The sequence below is a fragment of the Rhinopithecus roxellana genome, chromosome 6, assembly GCF_007565055.1.
Source record: "Rhinopithecus roxellana isolate Shanxi Qingling chromosome 6, ASM756505v1, whole genome shotgun sequence".
Lineage (NCBI taxonomy): Eukaryota > Metazoa > Chordata > Mammalia > Primates > Cercopithecidae > Rhinopithecus > Rhinopithecus roxellana.
Window position 1 is genome coordinate 26,283,211 of NC_044554.1, and position 23,912 is coordinate 26,307,122.

Here is a 23,912-nt window from a genome sequence, read left to right on the forward strand (position 1 = left end):
CCTTCTTTTCTTTTCCTTTTTTTCTTTTCTTTCTTGAGCGGGGGCAGGGAGGAATGGTTTCTTTCTTTCTTTCTTTTTTTCTTTCTTTCTTTCTTTTTTTTAATTTTCTGCATTTTAAAAAATGTTTTGGGAAAATAACTTTGAAAAGCAAAAGCAATCTCCATCCATTTTGGGGATACAGGTTGGTTTGTTTCTATAGTAACGTGATGGTTGGCCTTCCAGTGGTAATACTCATTTGTAATACACCTGGGCCAGAGGTACCTTCTGAGTTTGTGGCACAGGATTTCTTGGTGTGAGGTTGACTGACTCATTCAAACCTAGGACTGTAGCTTCATTAACCTTGAGTTTTAACCAATTACTGATCCACCTCAAGAAACATTGTCTGGGTTCTAAGGATCTAGGCATTAGACAATTGCTAATTAAAAACATGAAATTTCTTTCTTTTTCCTTCTGCATTACAGATGAATAGATTATTCACCATGAGGGCTGACCATTTTGGACACTATTTGAGATAATAATAAGAATAGATTTTTGAGAGGGGGAAATGCCATTTGCAGGGGCTAGGAGCATTTTTATTAGGGATGAATTTAGCTTAAGATTTGTGTGGTAATAAAAAGCACCTGGAATTTAGATGCATCTTTTAATAGATTAAAAAAAAAAAAAACTGGCTTGCCAATATTTGGAAATATCAGTGCTCCAGTTTCCATTGACTGTTACCCATAGACATTATGTAAAGCTACGTGCATTTGTGATTAACCGGAGTTCACAGCCCAGGACCTAAGGAGATAATTGTAGGTGCTTTCTGGAATAATAACTGGTCCTTAGGTACAAATGCAAAACCAATTATAGTTACTAGAATTGAAAATAATAAAGCCAAGGGCTTATTTTGGACAACCACGCAGTTGGAGCAGCTGAATACTAAAATAGTGGCCTGTGTGGTGGTTTCCCCTGTGGCTTCTTATCTCCGTGGGTTACACACCCTCGCCCAGAGGAAGGCAGCCTTCTTAATGCAGCTTGCAGCAGGCCTTCTTCTGTGGGGCAGCTTTTCCTCGAAAGAGAAGTACATTAGTCATTGAACTGTTAGAGAATATAATGAAAAGAAAAACCTAACTTAGGATCAGATTTGATTTTTACTACCCCATGGCCTGTAGCTGTTTCTCTGACCCAAAGTATTATCTTCCTTTGAGGCAAACTATTTAGTATTCAGTGAGTAGAGGGTTTCAAAACAAAGCAAGTAAATTAATAGAAAGTGTAAAAATCAGACTAAATAGATTAGAAAATAGCTTTATTTTTGTTTTGTCATGTAATCTCAGCTGATAAAACAGGAATATACATATGTGTAGTTGTCAGGTTCAAAATCATGCCAGTTAAAGTTCTCTGTGTTTTAATTTTTCTTAAAGGCATATATAAAAGAGAATCTCAGAGAAAGGAGACACATTCATAATGACTCACCATACATATATCTTTAAAAGTTTGGTGTAAGAATGAACCAGTATTATACTTCATAGAAGGGCTGATTGTTCTTGCAGCAGAAAAAAGGTTTGAGTTTTATTCATAATTTACTAACTAACTCATTCAATGCCATTTATATCTTTAACTTAAGTCACACTTAATGATAAATGCTCTTCTCTTTACTGCCAGACTGCCTGTAGAAGTAGCTGAGCTGGCTGCCTTAATTTCCTTACTATTCACTGTCTTTAATCACTTGAAATTTGACTTTGGCCCCACTTCACCAACATGCCCAGACTCTCACCCTTTATGTCACATTGGGAAAGCCACATCCTGTTGAATTTAACTGTGCAACATCTGATATGCCCAACTCCCCTCTCCAGTGGTATTATAGGCGCTCCCCTCTGAAATAATTCCTGAAGCTGCACATTTTATACACTCTGCCCCATTGCTACCAGATGCATCCATCTTTGTCACATCTCTGGTTATGAATGGTGAGTATCTTCTCTCTGCCTGCTATATAAAGTTCACTTTTCTTGGCTTTATGTTTGAGCCAACATTCTCTCCTACTGCTTCTCATCTGCCCTGTTTTCCAACCCAGTTCCTTCATGTATGCTGTGATATCTACCTACAGTCCATACTTTCTCCTTTCCTTTTTAATCTCACGTTCAGAGCTTATCCTTCTTTCCAAGCCCAGAAGGAAGGACATCCCATTCATTAACCTTCTCTAACCCTCCTAGCTGGAAGTAATGTTTACTTCCTCTAGATTTTATCTGTACTTCTCTTCTGAGATGTTTCATATTCTGTGTTATTTGTGTAGCCATCTCATTTTCCCTTCCCAAGGGTAGGGTCAGTCTCATTATCATGTTATTTTCTGTCCCCAGTGTCTAGTTCAGTGTATGATACATTTTATAAGCTAAATATATTTTAGATATTAATAAATGTAAAGCATATATGAAAGATGTTTTAGAATATAGATGGTTATTCCATTATACTTGTTAATATTCTTCTTACATTTCTCGGTTATTTCCATGCATTTTAGATTTAACAGTTATCTGTTCAGTCAGCTGATTATTGTGAGTATTTTGAACCCTTTTATTAGGTTCCAGCACATTAAGTAACGAATTGCTGTATTCAGTTTTATAGCATATAATCTTCTGAAATCTTACTATTAAAGTTTCTGTAATATTTTTCAGTATAACTTCCAGTTATAGGAGGAGTAAATGAGAAGCTAGTGAACAAATTCCCCTCAAGATAATGGAAAAGCCCTAGCACATTTTGCATGACTGATGCTGTGAAGAGCCTTTTGGAGTACTCCAGTGTGAACACAAGAACAAATGGGAGTGCCCTTTTATACCACTCACTCCAGCCACCCCATAAGAGCATGTATTATAGCTCCCTACAGTGACACTGCACCTTGTGAGAACTCAGTGATCCAATCATTTCAACTCCCCAGAGCACCAAGTGCTAAATAAGAAAAAAAAAGGCCAGTATGTATAGCACATACAGATGAGCATAAAATAATTACCAAGGGAAGGCCTTACCTTTGGCTCTCAAACACAGCTGTTATTTTACCTAGTTCCAATGCACATCTTTTAGGGCTATACTTAGCAGCCTTCTCAAGGAAACTTCCCTTTATGCACATTCTGTCACTGACTCCCTCCGGCCCACGGCTTGAGTTAAGAGTACTAGCTCTATATTTTCAGCAACACCAGAATTATAATTGCCTGCCAATTTGTCTCTATGTCTGCTTCTCCCACAAAACCCAGAGCTCCTCGAGGATAAGAACTATGTATGTATCATGTATCTTTGTATCACCAGTGTTTTACATAGTGCCTGGCCACACATTGAATATGAATATCTATTGAATGACCAAAGCTGGTCATGTGCCTTTGAAATCACAACAGATTTTTGAGTAGCACATTAAGGAGAAAAAGCAGTTTGAAGCAGGTATACAACAACAAATAATAGTTCATATCTGATAGTGTGTCAGGTGACAAAAATAACATGAAGAAGACATTAAAAAAACAAAACAAAACCCCTGTCCGGGATTACTTACTTTTGGAGGGCAATAACCTAGAGTACTTCAACGGCTTTTTTTTTTTGAGATGGAATCTTGCTCTGTCACCCAGGCTGCAGTACAATGAATGGCATGATCTCGGCTCACTGCAACCTCTGCCTCTTGGGTTCAAGTGATTCTCCTGCCTCATCCTCCTGAATAGCTGGGACTACAGGCACCCACCACCATGCCCGGCTAGTTTTTGTATTTTTAGTAGAGATGGGGTTTCACCATATTGGCCAGGCTGGTCCCGAACTCCTGACCCTGTGATCCGCCCACCTCGGCTTCCCAAAGTGGTGGGATTACAGGCATGAGCCACCGCACCCGGCCTCAACAGTTTTTTAAAAAACTTTCTTGCATGCTAATACAGTACTGTAGTTTACATTCATTTTGATGACTTAGAGTTACCAAACAAAGATTAAAATATGTTCCAGCCATTCTTTTTAAGGGTGAAGTCAAGTATGTAATGCATTTCGGAAAGATTCTCTTGGGAAATTGCTTTAAAAAGTGTCTTTGGTTTAATAGGATAAAACCTTAACTATCCCACATGACTAATTTCTGAGGGTTCTTCATAGCCATGGTCTTGCTGTATGAGGATAATATAAGTATATCTGGGACCATCTTGATTTATTAATGTCGTAGTCATTGAGTCTCCCTAATATGGACTTCAGACTGTACAGGTAGTCTAGGGATAGAAACACACACACACACACACACACACACGCACATGCACGGCAAGGTCCCAGCCACCAAAGACTTACAGTTTTGTCAGATTTATATTTTCTTAAGAAGGTTATTATCAGAAGTCCTGGGAAATGGTTGTTATAACTTTCCTATCTAGAACTCTGCCCCTGATAGTCATTCAGCATTTATCAAACATTGAGTACTGTGTGGACCAGGCTGTGTGCTGGGTGTTCTGTGTTGGCTGCTAGAGGATTGAGACATAGTGTATGTGCTTGTAAGAGGTTCCCAGAGCCTGGAACACCTTGTCTTAGCTAAGTTTCTATTTCTCTTCTGCATAACTATGGGGAAGGTTTGCTTTGTGTACAAATAGACATTTATTTTTTCTTCCTGGTATTAAATAGCTTATGAGAAACAGACAAACTCATAAAATAGTCTTCTACCATAAATGAAAGCATATTTTAAATAATTAAAAATATAGTAAGACTTATTTAGGTCTTTCCCCTGTTCTTGACCAGGGTGGAGATCTTCATTATCAAGGTTCCTGTAATTAAAAGGGAACAGATCGTCTGAGATCTTGCTCCACTTGTCCTTGAGGGTTATTAAGATTTGTGTGTGACTGGGTGTTGCATGGTCCTTCATGATATCGGGGAAGGCTGACAGATGGCCTCCCTCCAGCAAGGGAGAAGGTGCCATGAAGACTGAACGCTGCATTGTTCCCACCAATACAGTTTGCTCCAGTATAGTTTCCCAGATCACAGCTGAGAAAAGAATGTGCTCAGCTCCACTCCTTAGCAGAGCCAGATGCCCAGTACAGCAGAAACAGTGTACCTGTAAAGTTGCCACGGCAACATCAAGAGTGGAGGGAAGAGTAGACAGAATGATTTATGAGGGTTTCTTGCCGTAGGAATGGGTCTAAAAATATACCTCCATGTCTTTTCCTCAAGCATAAATGACACAGGATTTATCAAGGGGATTGTGATGCATACAAACTCGAGACCTTATCAGAGCCCAAGGAGACCAGTGCCAAGGACAAGGAGAGGGGCAGCAGAAGCAACAAGTGAGGAAAAGAAGTGCTCGTGCTGTGCTTTTAATCCTTGATTGAACTGCTGCTCTGCCTTGATGTAAAACTGATTTTTAAAAAACATGCAAATATTGTATGTTTAAAATATGACTAGAAAAAAACCACTTACTGGGTGAAATGAAGATATTTTATTTCCATATTAAAAAAACAGCTCCTCTCAGCATCTACTTTAGTATTAGCACATTTGCAAAGACAGTTACATGCCAGCATGTGAAATAGCATGTCATGGTAGCAGAGGGAGTTGTATTTTATTTATGAACAATTGGGAAAGAGGCGCTCAGGGCACATAGAGTTGGATTATCTTAGCACCCTTTCTCGGCATTGTGCAGTTAGCCCAGCATTATCAGATGTCAATGTTGATTTTTATTTTCATGAGTTATTATGTTGGTGATGGTATCAGTTTTATATTGCTGCATAACAAATTTCCATAAATACAGCAGCTTAACACACACTTCTTATCTCTCAATTTCTGTGTCAGGAGTCCAGGCATGGCTTAGATGGGTCTTTTGCTCTGGGCCTCACAAGGCTATAATCAAGGTGGTGACCAGGCTGCTGTCTCAACTGCAAGTTCAGTCAGGGGAGAATCTGCTTCCAGGTTCACTCAGGCTGTTGACAGTAATCATTGCTGTAGCACTGAGGGCTTGAGTTTCTGACTGGCTATTGTAGAGGCTGCCTGCGGTCCACATGGTCACTTACTTCATTAAGCCAGTAAGGAGGATCTCTCTGCCTGCCACCAACATAGAATCTTATATATAGCTGTTTGTTAGAAGCAAGTCCCGTACTCCATGTCCCAACCACATTCCAGGGAAAGGGGTCACATAAAGTTATGAATAACCGGGGCCGCCTGTAATCCCAGCTACTCGGGAGGCTGAGGCAGGAGAATGGCGTGAACCCAGGAGGCGGAGCTTGCAGTGAGCGGAGATCACACCACTGCACTCCACACTGAGCGACAGAGCGAGACTCTGCCAAAAAAAAAAAAAAAAAGTTATGAATACCAGCAGAGCAAGGTTCGTTGGAGTCACTTTAGCATTTGTCTGTCACAGGGTCATTCTGAGAAAAAGTTCTTTCATTTTAAAAGCTGTGCAATTTAGAAATCTGTTTGAAATTAGCAGGAGTGTAAACTAAGTCATTAGAGCTTCCATTTTTCATTCCCTTGTCCTTTGGTAAATGAGGAAGGGCAGAAGTAAAGTTGCAGCCTTACTTAATAGAAGCTGACAGGAAGGAAGAGAGAAGTTAGTAAGTTTGAAAGAACAATAAAATGAGAGAAGAGAATATTCTGTTATCACATGGAAAAATAAAAAGACAAATGATGTATTAAACTATTCTAGTGTGTTCCCTACCTCACTTTGGAGGTCTGAGAAAACAGTCTGAGGTGAAGTCGCTGCTAGACTAACTTGTCTTGTAATGTACTTTCTATAGAAAAGCACATTTTCAGTAACTAACTCAGAAATGTTGCTTTGCATGAAATTGACAATTTCTTAATCCACCCTGATAGCCCAGTCTTAGGGCCTGGAAGGTACTGTGGCCTTGAATATTCATCCCTTGCAATGAAAACATTACCAACCAGCATGCTTAGGTTGTGGTTTAGGCTTTAACATGGCCTAGGTCATAAGCCATAAGAAGACTTGAAGAAAAGGAATAAACAGGATCACAGGTGGTTCCCATATGGCCTGTGGCTCAACTGATTGTTCCCACGGTATCTGGTAAGGCAGTAATCAGAGATTTAGGAGCACATGTAAGACTTTGGGACATTTCTTTGCCTTCTAAAATGGCTGCTTTCAAAATAACCCTCAGGTTTAGTACTACCCCAAGCAACTGGAATCCAGATAAAAGGACCCTTCTATTAAATGATTCTTCATTTGTTTTGTAGGGCATACATATTTCACATAAGGACTGATCACAATGTGGATGTTTTGCTTCCTGGGCTATACACTGTAGCACAGTGCTTGGCACATAGAAGATGCTCAGTTAATGCTAATATGACAGCTACTACTACCATTTACACATTCAGCTCAGTCTCCCCTGCGCATTTTACAGCTGTAGTAATATAAGATGCCAAATCAGGCCGGGCGCAGTAGCTCATGCCTGTAATCCCAGCACTTTGGGAGGCCGATGCAGGTGGATCACGTGAGGTCAGGAGTTTGAGACTAGCCTGGTCAACACAGTGAAACTTACATCTCTACTAAAACTTCAAAATTAGCTGGGTGTGGTGGCACATGCCTGTAATCCCAGCTACTTGGGAGGCTGATGCAGGGTAATCACTTGATCCTGGAAGGTGGTGGTTATGTTGAGCCAAGATTGCACCACTGTACTCCAGCCTGGGCAGCAGAGTGAGACTCCATCTCAAAAAAAAAAAAAAAAAAAAAAAATCAGAAGAAGAAAAACAGCCATCATAATACATATTATTTGATGAGGTCTGCTGTATTAGACATTTTATGTGCAGTATTATATTTAGCTCTTGTGACAACTATGCAAGATAGGTATTACTTTTTAAATTTTATAGACAATGAAACAATCTCAAATGTGCGTGAATACTTTTTGTGAAGAGATTTTCACCCACATTGATTTACCAAGAAAGGAAGTAAACCAAAGCCCCTATTCTTTATCTTTTTAGTTGGGCTGCATTGTCCATCCAGGCACTGCATAAACTTGTTAGAGAGAAGTCCTCCAAAAATCATTTTGGTAATTTTGGAAAAGACCAAACAGCTGTCCTAATTTTTAGAAGTACTATTTGGATTCATGTTAATTTGTCTCATCATAATGGAAACTGAGACTGGACATTCACTACTAGTCAATCAGTATTCCATGTATTTGTATACAGGCACTTTAGATAGAATTTCACATATCTAATTCCCCACCAGTGCCTCAACTGCCCTTCGCTTTCCTTCCCTGGGCATTCACCCTCAGGCCCCAGGGCTGCAGTACTCTGCATGGAATGGCCTACGGCTCTACCCATCACTGTTCCCTAGTCTCTGCAGTCATCAGTAACTTTACCTGGTTAACTTTCTATTCAGCCTACAGGTCTCAGATGAGATGCTTTTTCTTGGCAGAAATTTTTCTTGATCTTCCTTTCCTTTTGGTGCCCTGTCCCTTATAATTTCCTCATGTGTCCTTTCCTATTTGCTTATCTGATTACTTGCTTCTCTCACCCATTGGATTGTGAGCCTTTTGTGGTCAGGGGCAGTGCTCTGTAAGCTGCTGTGTCCCCAGAATCTGGCTCAGGGTAGGCACTCGGCGACTATAGACTGATGTTAAGAGAAAATGCACATTTCATCTCAGCCTCAGAGCAGTTCTGGGAAACAGATAGGAAACCAAAGCTCTGCAAGAGCTCTCAGGGCCATCATGAGACAGTTGTTGGTCTCATGTTTGGCGACTGGGTCTCCTATTCCTGGTTTCTTTCCTAGGCATAATGCTTTTATATAAAGTCTCTTCCGTTGTTTTTGTTTGTTTGTTTTCTTTTTTCAGCCTAAATAACTTAGTTTCTCTAACTTTTCTCCCAGGGACTCTTTTTTAACCCTTTGAATTATTGCTGATTGTTATCTTATAACTTTTATTTTTTTTTTCCATTTTGCATGTCATATTTTAGCAAAGCATTAAAAGGAACATGGCACAAAGCACGCTCATAGTTTTGGATGCTGTGGACTTCATCGTGCTGCTTATTCAGTTCTATCTAGTCAGTACCTCCAAGGCATCCATGCTGCCTTACCTCATTCATTCGAAGGCTTCCCTGTGCAAGGTGGAATATACGTCAGGAGGCAAACACACAGGGTTATATGCCTGCTGTGCTTCACAGAGGCCTCTTCCAGGAGTGTAATACAGGGGTTGCTCATACTCTGAAGAAAATAGCGGCAGGCTCTTACTGTCATGAGAGCCAGAACGTGGCTGGCTCCTTACAGATGTGGCTTCATAGGGGCATGCCGCATGATTCCTGAGTAAGCCTTCTGGTATTAATTCCCTGCTCACTGGGGTGATTCTTCACTTCCCACAGTTGACCCTGCTGTATTATCCTGTTACCTATGCTTTTCTGTGATCCATAGAGGTCATTTAATTTTCAGTCCATGTACCTACCCCGCCTACTTAGTTTCTTCTCAGTGCCACACTTAATGCCTTCACATTTACTGATTAATTAGATGAGAAGACTGTGTCAGGTGAAGGTGCAGCATCTTCAGAAGTCTACGTGGTGCATTCCCTGAGGCTGCCCTTCAATAAGTGATGTCATATTCTTCGAGCAGTGTGACCTGTTAGAGGTGCCCAGTCAGGTCAGATGAAAAACCCTCTGATTTATTGAAATAGTGCATTAGTAAAGTATTATAGTTTATTTTCACAAAGCTAGATTAGTTGTTACATGTTGGTTTTTAACATTTGTTTTGCCGAGCCCCAGAAAATATGGAGGTGACCTTGATGTATCTATAGAATATCAGGAATATCCGGCCGGGCAGCGGTGGCTCACACTTGTAATCCCAACACTTTGGGAGGCCGAGGTGGGTGGATCACCTGAGGTCAGGAGTTTGAGACCAGCCTGGCCAACATGGTGAACCCCCGTTTCTATTAAAAATTCAAAAATTAGCCAGGTTTGGTGGCAGGTGCTTGCATTCTCAGCTACTCGGGAGGCTGATGCAGGAGAATCACTTGAACCGGGGAGGTGGAGGTTGCAGTGAGCCAAGATCATGCCACTCCACTCCAGCCTGGGCAACAGAGTGAGATTCTGCCTCAAAAAAAAAGAATATCGGGAATATCCATTTTGTGTCTCAAAGCACATACCTCACAGTTTTCTGGTCCAATTTTTAGGCACTTTATGAGGCCCTCATATGTTTTCAGAAATAATTGCTAATGACTTTGATGAAACTAGGCAAGATATTTCTTGGTTTTAGGGCAGTTTGGGGTTTGCAGCCTTCCTAATGTAATAGAAGAATTTTTAACTAGATTCTCCCCCTTCTCAGGGTGGCTTCCTGCCTTTCCATTCTAGTGCTTCACACACAAATGACAAGCTCACAGGGGACTTATCTAGAAAAGGCAGAGATAAAAATAAGTGCAACGTTAAAAAAAAATCTATCTTATAGTATCATTTAGAGCTTCCTCTCCTTTTCTAATGAAAGGCTACTGTAGTTTCCTTTTGTCCTTTTTGGCTGAAGGCTTTTCAGTAATATTCCCATGTGTCCCCCATGATGCTAAAAGCATGAGCTTGGGGGCAGGCTGACTGGCATTCAGGTCTTTGCCCAGCCTCCATCTGCAAGACAAGGCGAATAATATTGATTTCAGGGAGCTGAAATGAAAATTAACTTCTCTAATCTGTGGAAATGCTTTGTTATAATCCTTAAACACATAGATAAATACATAGGTTGAAATGGCAAGTACCAAGTGTTGATATTATGTCCAGAATTACCACATGCCATGTCTGCATGATTTTAGCCAGATGTTTAATAAGGTTATAGATGAATAGGTTATTAAATGGGCATCTCCCACTGTCTAGGTGTTTGTTTCTGCTTCTCTGTTTTCTGTTTGTGTCTCCATTTATTTTAATGCCTACCATTATGTCTCTCAACTCTGCCACCTTCCTATACATGGATATACCAGAGAAATAAACTTTAATTATTAATTATTATTGATATGTAATCATAATTAAATAAAAACAAATGAATGGACTCTTTATTTTGATCTCCTTTAAGAAAACTCAAAATTTTTTTTTCACTGATTGATTAAATCTTCAGTCTTTTGCCCCCCAGTGGATCAGTGATTTTTCAACAGAAAATCTTGCTTCTCCATTGCTTTATGCTTTTGTTGCTAGGCAGTTAACAGCAGGGCTACTAAAGCACTTCTAATTTAGGCAAATCTTTTCCTCTATTTTAGAAATGGATTTCAGTGGTTTTCAGTTTGTTTGCAGAAACCTACTGAAAGGTATATATGGTACAGATATGAATGTTTATAATTACAGAATAATAAAGTGAATATTCTGTTGGCTTTTTCTTTTTTCTTTTTTTTTCTTGTGATGGAGTTTTGCTCTTGTTGCCCAGGCTGGAGTGCAATGGTGCGATCTTGGCTCACTGCAACCTCTGCCTCCCGGGTTCAAGCGATTCTCCTGCCTCAGCCTCCCAAGTTGCTGGGATTATAGCACCCACCATGCCTGGCTAATTTTTTGTATTTTTAGTAGAGATGGAGTTTTGCCATGTTGGCTAGGCTGGTCTCAAACTCCTGATCTCAAGTGATCCACACACCTCTGCCTCACAAAATGTTGGGATTACAGGCGTGAGTCACCACGCCCAGCCTCTGATGACTTAAAAAAATAACAGGGAATGTGGGGTCACTCATAGTGTAGAGGGAAATGTTGAGAATTTTAAGCACTTCTGAATCATATTGGCAGTTATAAGCTCTAGGGGTGTTTTGTGCACATTTGATATTTTTCCTTTTTAAAAATCTTCCTTCTATGAACAAAATTTTGCATGGGAAATGACATATCACTTTATTTTGGGTTTTTTTTTTTTTTTTGATGGCCAGGGAAAGCCTCCTCAACTCAACTGTACCTTCCTCCTCTTACCTCACAGCCCTAAGCTGATCACTACTTCTGTGCTGCCTTCTACCGTCCCGGAAGTTCCGGGTCCATTTAGTTCGAGTTGTAAATATTGACTGAACACATTGTGTTAGTCCAGTCTCTTGTGATTGCAAATGAGATACCACAGGTCAAACAGATTCATTTAAGAGTAGGTGCAGTGGGAGGCGAGCTTATTGAGAGGATGCTCAGGTAGCACGAAAGAATGCAACCAGTGTACCCCTCTACATCCATGTCTTTGTTGCTCAATCTCCTTTCCTCCCCAACCCTTGCATCTGCTTGGAAAGTCCCATGCTGTCTCCTTGGCATCTTGAGGCAGGTCCTTTCCTCTGTTTAGACTGTCCTCCTTTCCCTCCTTCTGTCCACTTTGGTCTGGTTAGCTTTTAATTATTCTTCAGGATTCAGCTGAGATGTGTCCATCTGCTGGACTTCTTCCCTGCCACCCAGCCTGGGATGCATTCCTCTTATGTGTTTTCATAAAATCCTATGCCCAGGACCTATCTATGCACTTATGTAATAGTTGCTCATTTGCTTGTGTGTTTCAACTGCACTTGGTCTTCTAGAGGGTAGGAACTGTGTCTGATTCATTCTTTCATTTTTTACCCATTGTCTCATTCATAAACAGAGAAAAATATTTGTTGAATGAGTGAACGTGGGATCTCTGTTCATTTTGGTATATTGCTTTGCTTTCTGGGCTGAACTCAGGACAGATGCCAAAGCCTTTCCCTCTAATGACATCAAAGCCCTACTTCTAAAACCAGACTGGATGTGATTCCCTTCTACAAACAGATTCAGTAAAGAAATGTGACTATTCCCACAAAAAGCCCAGTAAGTATGTGGTGGTTTTGATAATAATAAAAGTTTTGTGTAGTATCCAGATATAAATAACAATGACTTAAAATATATGTAGAAAATACTTATAAGCGAACCCTAATCGGTGAGCAACCAGGTTAACTGGATTAGTGGATATGAACAGAGTGGTGGGAATTGGTCAAGAAGGTACCTGGGCTACTCTGCCTATGGAATAGCCATTCTTTATTTGTTTGCTTTCTTAATAAACTTGATTTCACTAAAAAAAAGAAAAGAAAAGAAGGTGCCTGGCAGTGAACATTCATTTTTAGAGGTTTACTTTTTCATTTTTTTCATTGACTCCATTTATTTTGATGACCAGTTTAACAGCCTTTAAGTAAGTTGAAAAAAATCTTCTACTCATCATACAGTGGCCAAAACCACAATTACTTTTGCACCAACAATTTGTCCTTCCTTATTAGGGGTAACCATAGTATAATAATCTTTAATAACTAATATATTAAATATAGCTATTTTCAATTTATTCTAAGGTTGAAATACTGCTTGTTGATGCATCAGGGACTCTGATGTGCAGGTCCCACAAAATGTGTAAGAGCACCTTCTCTTTTTGGCTAAGAAGTTTGTAATCAACTTTGATTAAACTCTTCCGTGGTTATGAATCCATGAAAACCATTCTCAACAATTGTTTTGGGAGTTAGAAATGACAACTACTCTATTTTCTCGTATGTAGCTTTTTTCTTTCAGGATATGTTACTTGACACCTAATATTCTGAGCCTGTGTAATAGTGAATCATTTTAATGGGATCTCACTATGGTTCTAAGAATTCTCATCATCAGAAATAAATAATTTTACCAGAGAGAAAAATGAAAGAGCTGTTTTTACTGACATACTCATACATTCCTTGTTCTTCTCCCTTTCTCTCTCTTTTCTTTTTCAGTGAGCATGTTTTTGAACACATTAACACCGAAGTTCTACGTGGCCCTAACAGGCACTTCTTCACTAATATCAGGGCTTATTTTGGTAAGTGGTGGAGTCTTTCTCATTTAAAAACATGCTGATTAGTAATATGTATATTAGTGTATATACAATAAAAAAACTGGAAGAATATATACTAACGGGTTACAATGATTATCTTGCACATGTCTATATGTTGGGGAGTGGACTCATAGAAGCCTTTTACTACCCCATTATATTTCTGAAATATTTGAAAAAAATTTAAGCAATCATATGTTACTTTGTTGAAGGCAAAAAAACAAATGTAAATGAAATGGAAAATAAAGGACGACATAATTCTCTGTCAGATTTTACTATCTAAGATATTGTAAAATAAATGTAACTCAGTTCAACTAAAAATCATCAAAATGGGGCCAGGCGCAGTGGCTCACATCTGTAATCCCAGCACTTTGGGAGGTGAAGGCGGGTGGATCACTTGAGGTTAGGAGTTTGAGACCAGCCTGGCCAGCATGGTGAAACCCATCTCTACTAAAAATACAAAAAAATTAGCCAGGTGTAGTGGCGCATACCGGTAGTCCCAGCTACCCGGAGACTGAGGCAGGAAAATGGGTTGAATCCGGGAGGCAGAGATTGCAGTAGCCGAGATCACGGCATTGCACTCCAGCCTGGGTGACAGAGCAAGACTCTGTCCCAAAAATAAATAAATAAATAAAACCATCAAAATAGAATATTGTGCAAAATCAAGATCAATAGAAATATAGCTTTTTTTTAAAAATGTATTGACATGGATTTTGACAATTGTAAGGTTTTTTCCCCCTTCATCTTCTTTTCTTTCTAAATTTACATTTATTTATGCATTGCTTCCTTTAAAAAAATCCCAAACTGTGCCAAAAAGCAATATGATTATCATTTGTATGGCTCTATTACCTTATCTTTGTAACAGTTGCAGGTGTGCTAAATCGTAACACCTGAAGTAGTTATTTTTAGTGGCCTCAAATGGGGACCATCTAAACTCAATGGTACTACTCTAATAGAATTAAGTGACCTCTAAGGCAAAAGAGGTTTTAGAAAAGCTTTTTTTCTCTGTACCCATATACTTGTGGTTAAATTATTATAGAAACAAGCATAAGAAAAATTTTACAGAGTTGATGTTAAGAAAAATGGATGATAGAAGAAAAACAGAAAAGCTTTAGAGAAGGGCGCAAACATGTGGAGCAAAGAACATCAATGGACCTAGAATATTGGTGGATTTCAGAAGCTTGAGCTTGTAAGGAGCCACAGTAAAAAGGTGGGAGAAATGTATGCAGGAACAGAAACCTGCAAACAGAGGAGAGGGATGATGGCAGTGTGGGGAAGATCTTTTTGTGTGCAGAAAACATCCAGGTTCATCTTGCTTTGCTGTGTCATATGGATTGCTAAACTTGTGGCATGAGATGTTTAAAGTTGATGTTAAACGTCCTCCCATACATCTCCATTCTAAGTTGCAGGGTCCCACTCTTTTCCAGTTAATGCCCTCACTTTAACAGTAGACACCTGATGAGCCTGAGCATGTACCTTTCATTGCACATCAGCCACTCACATGATAAGAGCTTGTGTCTGATTTTCCACAATTTCCAGCTGTTTCTCTGCAGGAGCTAAGACTCTCACTAAGGGCACTCTTAGAAGATTCCAGGCTCAGTATGTGCTTCTGGAGCCAGGAGTTAGAATCCCTGTGTTCATTGTTTTCTTTCATGACCTTGTCCAGTGAACTTAGGAGCAACCAACCAACTTCATTATATTCCTTGCTTCTCCACATATGGTCAAAGGTATTATGTGTAGAGTTGCTAAACTCTTTGCCTCTCAAGAGTGGTGAATCAGGAGTATCAAATGCATTTATTTTGCATAACTCTCTAAACAGTTCATGCCAAGGATGGTCAGTATTCTCCATAGTATTAGAAGTAGAGTCCTTAGCGTTTTTGGATCTAATTCTATTGAGCAGCCAATTCCAGAAACCCCAAAACCAACTAAAGAAATCTATCCTTAAAATTCTGTTCCTCTGGAACTACTTCTGGTACTAAAAGTTTGTTTTGGATAAGAGGAAATCGAAATAGAAAGCCCAGTGCTGGCTGCAAAGACCAACCCAAGTTGAGGGGAAGCATATTAAACTTCCTCCTTCAAATTGGTTGAAATAAGGTATATGTGATAATTTATACCATGTCACCTCTTAAATACTAATCAGTTCACCTGTATGTGTCTCTGAAGTTTTCCCTGTTCTTTAGAGACATGGGAAAAATAAAGACCCTGTAGAAAGTGGCTCCATAAAGCTATAAAGCTGGTCACTAATTTATTCCATGTAAGGACTGTATTTTATTCTGAGATTGTGTCCTTCTTACTTTTTAACGTTACAATGTTCTTCTGAAATGATGGTGATAGTGTATGGTAGTGCTATTTTACTATTATTACTTTGCAAAGAAGAATATAGCAGCCCCACACTGGTCTTCACATTTGTCGGGGGGCGGGGCACGAACTCTTTGCTTCAGAGAACAACCACCTCAAAAATTTACTTCTACTTAACCTGTTGAGGAACAACATAAATTGTCCAAATGGGAAATAGTAAAATTATTTGAGTCTGACCTAGTGCAATGAATGGAGAAGAGAAAGGCTTTAGATAATCTCTTCAATCTAGGGGATTGAGGGCAGAGGAAAATCTGAGAGAGGATTTGGTGGAGGGAAGCCAGCAGAAACTGTTTTGCTAGAAAACCACAGAAAAAATTGTGGTAAGTGCTGAGGGTATGGGAATGAATCTCTCACTCCAACGGTTTCTAACTTTATTAATTAAAAAAGATTTTCATTAGGAGGCAATATACTTACTATTTAGAGCTAGGTAAGAAACTTTATTAATATATTGAGAATTACATGATATCCAGAGAGGACAAGGAGTAGATAGAAGATAATAGAGAAAGTAATGAAAAGGGGAGATCAGTTTTGGGGAGACAGGTGATAGAAGAGAAAACCATGAAAAAGGAAGAAGTCAAGTGAGCCCTGTTTGCAGACAACATGATTTTATATTTAGAAAAACCTAAAGCCTCCACCAAAAATGGTTAGAATTGATAAACGAATTCAATAACGTTGCAGGATACAAAATCAGCCTACAAAAATCAGTAACATATATGCTAACAGTGAACAATCTGAAAAAGAAATCAAGAAAGCAATCCCATTTACAATAGCTACAAAGAGCATAAAATACCTAGGAGTTAATTTAATAAAAAAAAGTGGGCCGGGCGCGGTGGCTCAAGCCTGTAATCCCAGCACTTTGGGAGGCCGAGACGGGCGGATCACGAGGTCAGGAGATCGAGACCATCCTGGCTAACACGGTGAAACCCCCTCTCTACTAAAAAAATACAAAAAATTAGCCGGGCGAGATGGTGGGCGCCTGTAGTCCCAGCTACTCGGGAGGCTGAGGCGAGAGAATGGCGTAAACCCGGGAGGCAGAGCTTGCAGTGAGCTGAGATCCGGCCACTGCACTCCAGCCTGGGCGACAGAGCGAGACTCCGTCTCAAAAAAAAAAAAAAAAAAAAAAGTGAAGGATGTATACAAGGAAAACTATTAAACCCTGATGGAAAAAAATTGAAGAGGACACACAAAAAATGGAAAGAGATTTTTTGCTCATGGACTGGAAGAATTAATATCATCAAAATGACAATACTCTGCAAATAAATTTACACATTTAATGCAATCCCTATCAAAATACCAATCACATTCTTTACAGAAATAGAAAAAAAAAATCTAAAATTTTTATGGAACCACAGAAGACCCTGAATAACCAGAGCAATCCTGAGCAAAAAGAACACAACTGGAGGCATCACACTACCTGACTTCAAAATATTTTACAAAGTTATAGTAACCAAATCAGCATGGTACTGGCATAAAAACAGACATGTAGCAATGGAACGGAATAGAGAGCCCAGACATAAATCCACACATTTACAGTCGACTTATTTTCGACAAAGGCACTGAGAACATACGTTGGAGAATGGACAGTCTCTTCAGTAAATGTGCTGGAAAAACTGAATAACCATATGTTTAAGAATGAAGCTGGACCTCTATCTTTCACTATATGCAAAATCAAATAAAATGAATTAAATATTTAAATCTAAGACCTGAAACCATGACACTTGTGAAAGAAAACATTGGGGAAATGCTCCAGGACATTAGTCTGGGTAAAGATTTTTTGTGTAAGACCTCAAAGCACAGGCAGCCAAGAGCAGAAATAGACAAATGGGATTATATCAAGCTAAAAAGCTCCTGCACAGCAAAGGAAACAATAAACTGAAGAGACAACTCATAGAATGGGAGAAAATATTTGCAAGCTATTCATCTGATAAGAGATTAATAACCAGACTATATAAGGAGCTCAAATAACTCAATAGCAAAACCTCAAATAATCTAATTATAAAATGGGCAAAGATATGAATAAACATTTCTCAAAAGAAGACATGCAAATGGGCAACAGGTATATGAAAAAATGCTCAGTATCGCTAATCCTCAGAGAAATGCAGACCAAAACCACAATGAGCTATCATCTCAATACAGTTAGAATGGCTTCAAGTGATTCTCTTGCCTCAACCTCCAGAGTAGCTGGGACTACAGGCATGTGCCACCATGCCCAGCCAATTTTTGTAAGAAGACAGGGTATGGTAGGTGCAGTGGCTCACGCTTGCAATCACAGCACTTTGGGAGGCAGAGGCAGGAGGATCACTTGAGGCCAGGAGTTCAAGACCAGCCTGGCTAACATGGTGAAACCCTGTCTCTACTAAAAATACAAAATTAGCCAGGTGTGGTGGCACACGCCTGTAGTCCCAGCGCTCAGGAGACTGAGGCAGCAGAATCACTTAAACCCAGGGGGCAGAGGTTGCAGTGAGCTGAGATGATTCTACTGCACTCTAGCCTGGACAACAGAGTGAGACTCCATCTCATAAAACAAAACAAAACAAAAACTAGATATAACAGAAACTGGTGAGGATGTGGAGAAAGCAGTACTCTTGTACACTGTTGGTGGGATTGTAAATCAGTACAGCCACTATGGAAAACATGGATGTTTCTCAAAAAGCTAGAAGTTGAGGCCAGGCGCGGTGGCTCAAGCCTGTAATCCCAGCACTTTGGGAGGGCAAGACGGGCGGATCATGAGGTCAGGAGATCAAGACCATCCTGGCTAACATGGTGAAACCCCGTCTCTACTAAAAAATACAAAAAAGTAGCTGGGCGAGGTGGCGGCCGCTTGTAGTCCCAGCTACTCGGGAGGCTGAGGTAGGAGAATGGCGTAAACCCAGGAGGCGGAGCTTGCAGTGAGCTGCGATCCGGCCACTGCACTCCAGCCCGGGTGACAGAGTGAGACTCCGTCTCTAAAAAAAAAAAAAAAAAAAAAAAAAAAAAAGCTAGAAGTTGAAATGGCATATGATCCAGCAATTCCACTACTTGGATATATATCCAAAAGAAAGGAAATCAGTACATTAAAGAGATACCTGCAGTCCCATGTTTATTGCAGCACTATTCTTAATAGCCAAAATTTAGAATCAATGTAAGTACCCATCAATTGATGAATGGGAAAAAAATATGTGGTATATATTGTAGAGATGAACAGAAAACTTCCCCTTCACCCTTGAAAGGTTGACAGAAAAATCAACTGACAAATGACAGATTAATAAGAGAAAAGGCGTAAGAAATTTATTATTAACGTACACAGGAGAACTACAGAGTGATTGCCCAATATCTCAGTGGAGTTATGAAGCTTATATATGATCTTGAGGTTACAGAAAGATTGGGGTCTTGGATACTGGCAAAACAAGTTATGGTGGAGAAGCAAGTTGTGGGAGGGGGGAAAGAGGAATTTTGTTGAGAGCAATACATGATTACTAGGGAGAATGATTGGATCAGGGAACAGATTAATTTGTAAATAATTCTCTTTGGAATTTGAATATTCCACAATGGAATGTTTTTCAGTGATAAAAAAAGAATGGAATTCTGTTATTTGCAGCAACATGGATGGAACCAGAGGTCCTTATGTTAAGTGAAATAAGCCAAGCACAGAAAGACATATATTGCATATTCTCACTCATATATGGGAGTTTAAAAAGTAGATCTCAATGATACAGAGTAGATTGGTGGTTACCAGAGGCTGGGAAGGTCATGCAGGCTGCAGTGTACTGCACGCTACACAGCTGATTGTAACCTTGACCTCCTGGGCTCAGGCAGTGCTTTGTCTCAGCCTCCCAAGTAGCTGGGACCACAGGTGCGTGCCATCATGTCTGGCTAATTTTTTAAATTGTTTATAGAGATGGGGTCTCCCTATATTGCCTAGGCTGGTCTTGAACTCCTGGGCTCAAGCAATACTCTTCCCTTGGCCTCACAAAGTTCTGGGATTACAGGTGTGAGCCACCATGCCTGATTGAGATTGATTAATAGGTACAAATATACCAGTTAAATAGAATAAATAAGACCTAGTGTTTGACAGATTGCTAGGGTGACTGCAGTTAACAATCTGTTGTATACTTCAAAATAGTCAGAAGAGAATAATTTGAATGTTACCAGCACAAAGAAAAGAAAGATAAATTTAAGGTAGTATATATTCCAGCGACCCTGATTTGATCTTTACATATTACATGAAGGTATCAAATTATCAACTATACCCTGAAAATATGTACAGATATTATGTATCAATTTTAAAAAGCAATGGGGAGAATCAGGGATTGTTGATGTGATGGGACTTTGGTCATTCATCCCTAAGCCATTCATTTTTCAGAGGAGAAAATCGAGACTAACAGAGAAAGAAAAGGAAATGTTTTATCTAAGCTCATGTGGTTCATCTGTAGCAAAGCCAGGCCTAGAACCTAAGTCTTCGTGTTCCTACCTTAATATTCTTTATTTTTCTTTCAAAGCTTGTTTATTTTTATTTTTAAATTTTTATTTCAATAGGTTTTTGGGAAACAGGTGGTATTTGGTGAATAAGTTCTTTAGTGGTGATTTCTGAGATTTTGGTGCATCCATCCCCCGAGCAGTGTACACCGTACCCAACGTGTAGTCTTTTATCCCTCACTCCCTTCCCACTCTTTTCTCCTCTGAGTCTCCAAAGTTCGTTGTATCATTCTTATGCCTGTGCGTCCTCATAGCTTAGCTTCCACTTATGAGTGAGAACGTACTTTTGGTTTTCCATTCCTGAGTTACTTCACTTAGAATAATGATCTCCAATTCCATCCAGATTGCTACAAATACCATTATTTCATTCCTTTTTATGGTGGAGTAGTATTCCATTTTTAAACTTTTTTATTATAATCATTCTTGCAGGAAGTAAAGTGATACCGCAATGTGGTTTTGATTTGCATTTCCCTGATTGTTAGTGATATTGAGCATTTTTTTCATGTTTTTTTGGCCATTTGTATATCTTCTTTTGAGAATTATCTATTCATGTCTTTAGCCCACTTTTTTTTTTTTTTGAGACAGAGTTTTCGCTCTTGTTGCCCAGGCTGGAGTGCAATGCGCAATCTCAGCTCACTGCAACCTCTGCCTCCCAGGTTCAAGCAATTCTCCTGCTTCTGCCTCCCAAGTAGCTGGGATTATAGGCATATGCCACCATGCCTGGCTAATTTTTTGTGTTTATTAGAGACAGGGTTTCACCATGTTGGCCAGGCTGGTCTGGCCAACTTCTGACCTCAGGTGACCCACCCGCCTCGGCCTCCCAAGGTGCTGGGATTGTAGATGTGAGCCACTGCATCTAGCCTTTAGCCCACTTTTTGAAGGGATTTTTTCTTTCTTGCTGATTTATTTGAATTCCTTGTAGATTCTGGATATTAGTCCTTTGTCAGATGTGCATATTATGAAGATTTTCTGCTACTCTGTGGATTGTCTGTTAATTCTGCTGATTGTTTTTTTGCTGTGCAGAAGCTTTTTACTTTAATTAAGTCCCATCTATTTATCTTTGTTTTTGTTGCACTTGCTTTTGGCTTCTTGGTCATCAAGTCTTTGCCTAAGCCAATGTCTACAAGGGTTTTTCCAATGTTATCTTCTAGAACTTTTAGGTATCAGGTCTTAGATTTAAGTCTTTAATCCATCTTGAGTTGATTTTTGTATAAGGTGAGAGATGAGGATCTAGTTTCATTCTTATGTATACATGTGACTTGCCAATTATCCCAGCACCATTTGTTGAATAGGGTGTCTTTTCCACACTTTATATTTTTGTTGTGCTTTGTCCAAGATCAGTCGACTGTAATTATTTGGCTTTATTCCTGGATTCTTTATTCTGTTTCACAGGTCTATATGCCTGTTTTTATACTAGTACCATGCTGTTTTGATGACTTTGGCCTTACAGTATAGTTTGAAGTCAGGTAATGTGATATCTCCAGATTTGTTCTTTTTGCTTAGTTTTGCTTTGGCTATGCAGGCTCTTTTTAGGTTCCATATGAATTTTTTGGATTTTTTTCCCATTCTGTGAATAATGATGGTGATATTTTAATGGGAATTGCATTGAATTTGTAGATTGCTTTCGGCAGTATGGTCATTTTCTCAATGTTGATTCTACCCATCCATGAGGATGGGATGTGTTTCCATTTGTTTGCGTCATCTGTGATTTCTTTCAGCAGTGTTTTGTAGTTTTCCTTGTAGAGGTTTTTCACCTCCTTGGTTAAGTGTATTCCTAAGTTTTTTTTTTTTTTTTTTTTTTTTTTTTTTTTTTTTTTTTTTTTTTTTACAGCTACTGTAAAAATGGTTGATTTCTTCATTTGATTCTCAGCTTGGTTGCTGTTGGTGTATAGCAGGGCTACTGATTTGTGTACATTAATTTTGTATCCTAAAACTTTGCTGAATTCATTTACCAGTCCTGGGAGCTTTTTGGATAAGTCTTTAAGATTTTCCAGGTATATGATAATGTCATCAGCAAACAGTGACAGTTTGACTTCCTCTTTACCGATTTGAATGCCCATTATTTCTTTCTCTTGTCTGATTGCTGTGGTTAGGATTTCCAGTACTATGTTGAATAGAAGTGGTGAAAGTGGGCATCCTTGTCTTTTTCCTGTTCTTAGGGGAAATGCTTTCAACTTTTCCTCATTCAGTATAATGTTGGCTGTGGGTTTGTCAGAGATGGCTTTTATTACCTTAAGGTATGTCCCTTCTATGCCGATTCTTTTGAAGAGATAAATAAAATTGATAGACCATTAGTGAGATTAAGCAAGAAAAGAAGAGAGAAGATCCATATAAGCTCAATTAGAAGCAAAGTAGGAGATATTACAACCGATACCACAGAAATACAAAAGATAATTCAAGGCTGCTTTGAACACCTCTACACGCATAAACTAGAAAACCTAGAGGAGATGGATAAATTCCTGGAAATATACAACCATCCTAAATTAAACCAGGAAGAATTAGAAAGTCTGAATAGACCAATAACAAGCAGCGAGACTGAAATGGTAATTAAAAAGTTACCAACAAAAAAAAAAGTCCGGGACCAGACAGATTCACAGCTGAATTCTATCAGACATTCAAAGAAGAATTGGTACCAATCCTGTTGACCCTATTCCAAAAGATAAAGAAGGAGTCTTTCCTAAATTATTCTGTGAAGCCAGTATCACCCTAATACCCAAACCAGGAAACAATATAACAAAAAAATAAAACTACAGATCAATATCTCTGATGAACATAGATACAAAAATCCTCAGTAAAATATTAGCTAACTGAATCCAACAGCATGTCCAAAAAGATAATTCACCATGATCAAGTGGGTTTCATACCAGGGGTGCGGGGATGGTTTAACATATGCAAGTAAATAAATGTGATACACCATGTAAACAGAATTAAAAACAAAAATCACATGATCATCTCAGTAGATACAGAAAAAGCATCTGACAAAATCCGGCATCCCTTTATGATTAAAAACCTACCTTAACATTCCTAAATAGAGTGAGGCAACTTCAGACTGGGAAAATGCTTGGTAAATTCTTACTAAATATATGCCCAAAACATGGCAATCTTTTAGCATATATGTTTTGTGGGGGGAGAAGGAGAAGGCATTACAAGTCTCCCTCGGATAACTATCATTTACATTTACAATAATATTTTAACATTTTCATTCAAAACATCTTGGAAATATTTTTTAAATAAACAGATAGGAAAAAAGAACTTTTCTGGATACAATTTCATACTGAAACCAGTAATTCACTCTGATGCTGAAAGGTAGGCTTTTGTTTGTACATTCCTCCCCTCAGGGGAAGGTCACTGAAAACTGTTACCTACTTAGATGATGTCAGGCACTGATCTAAAGCACTTTGCATGCTAACTCATTTACTCTTCCCCACAGTACAACAAG

The 23,912-nt window shown here is 39.1% G+C and overlaps 1 protein-coding gene across 16 annotated transcripts in view; it reads left to right on the top strand.

Annotated features, from left to right (window-relative positions):
- ST7 (suppression of tumorigenicity 7) overlaps positions 1-23,912 on the top strand; it is a 278,422-nt gene that overhangs the window by 131,611 nt on the left and 122,899 nt on the right. For 10 of the 16 annotated variants that reach the window (XM_030932961.1, XM_030932964.1, XM_030932969.1 and 7 more), the window contains exon 2: positions 13,566-13,648. The exons of 2 other annotated variants lie outside the window; for them this stretch is intronic. In XM_030932961.1, coding sequence (XP_030788821.1) covers positions 13,566-13,648 — 83 coding nt within the window. Of the gene's footprint in view, positions 1-12,442; positions 12,646-13,565; positions 13,649-23,912 lie in introns of those variants that run through there. 4 more of the 16 variants (XM_030932968.1, XM_010389342.2, XM_030932971.1 and 1 more) reach the window with 3 other exon arrangements.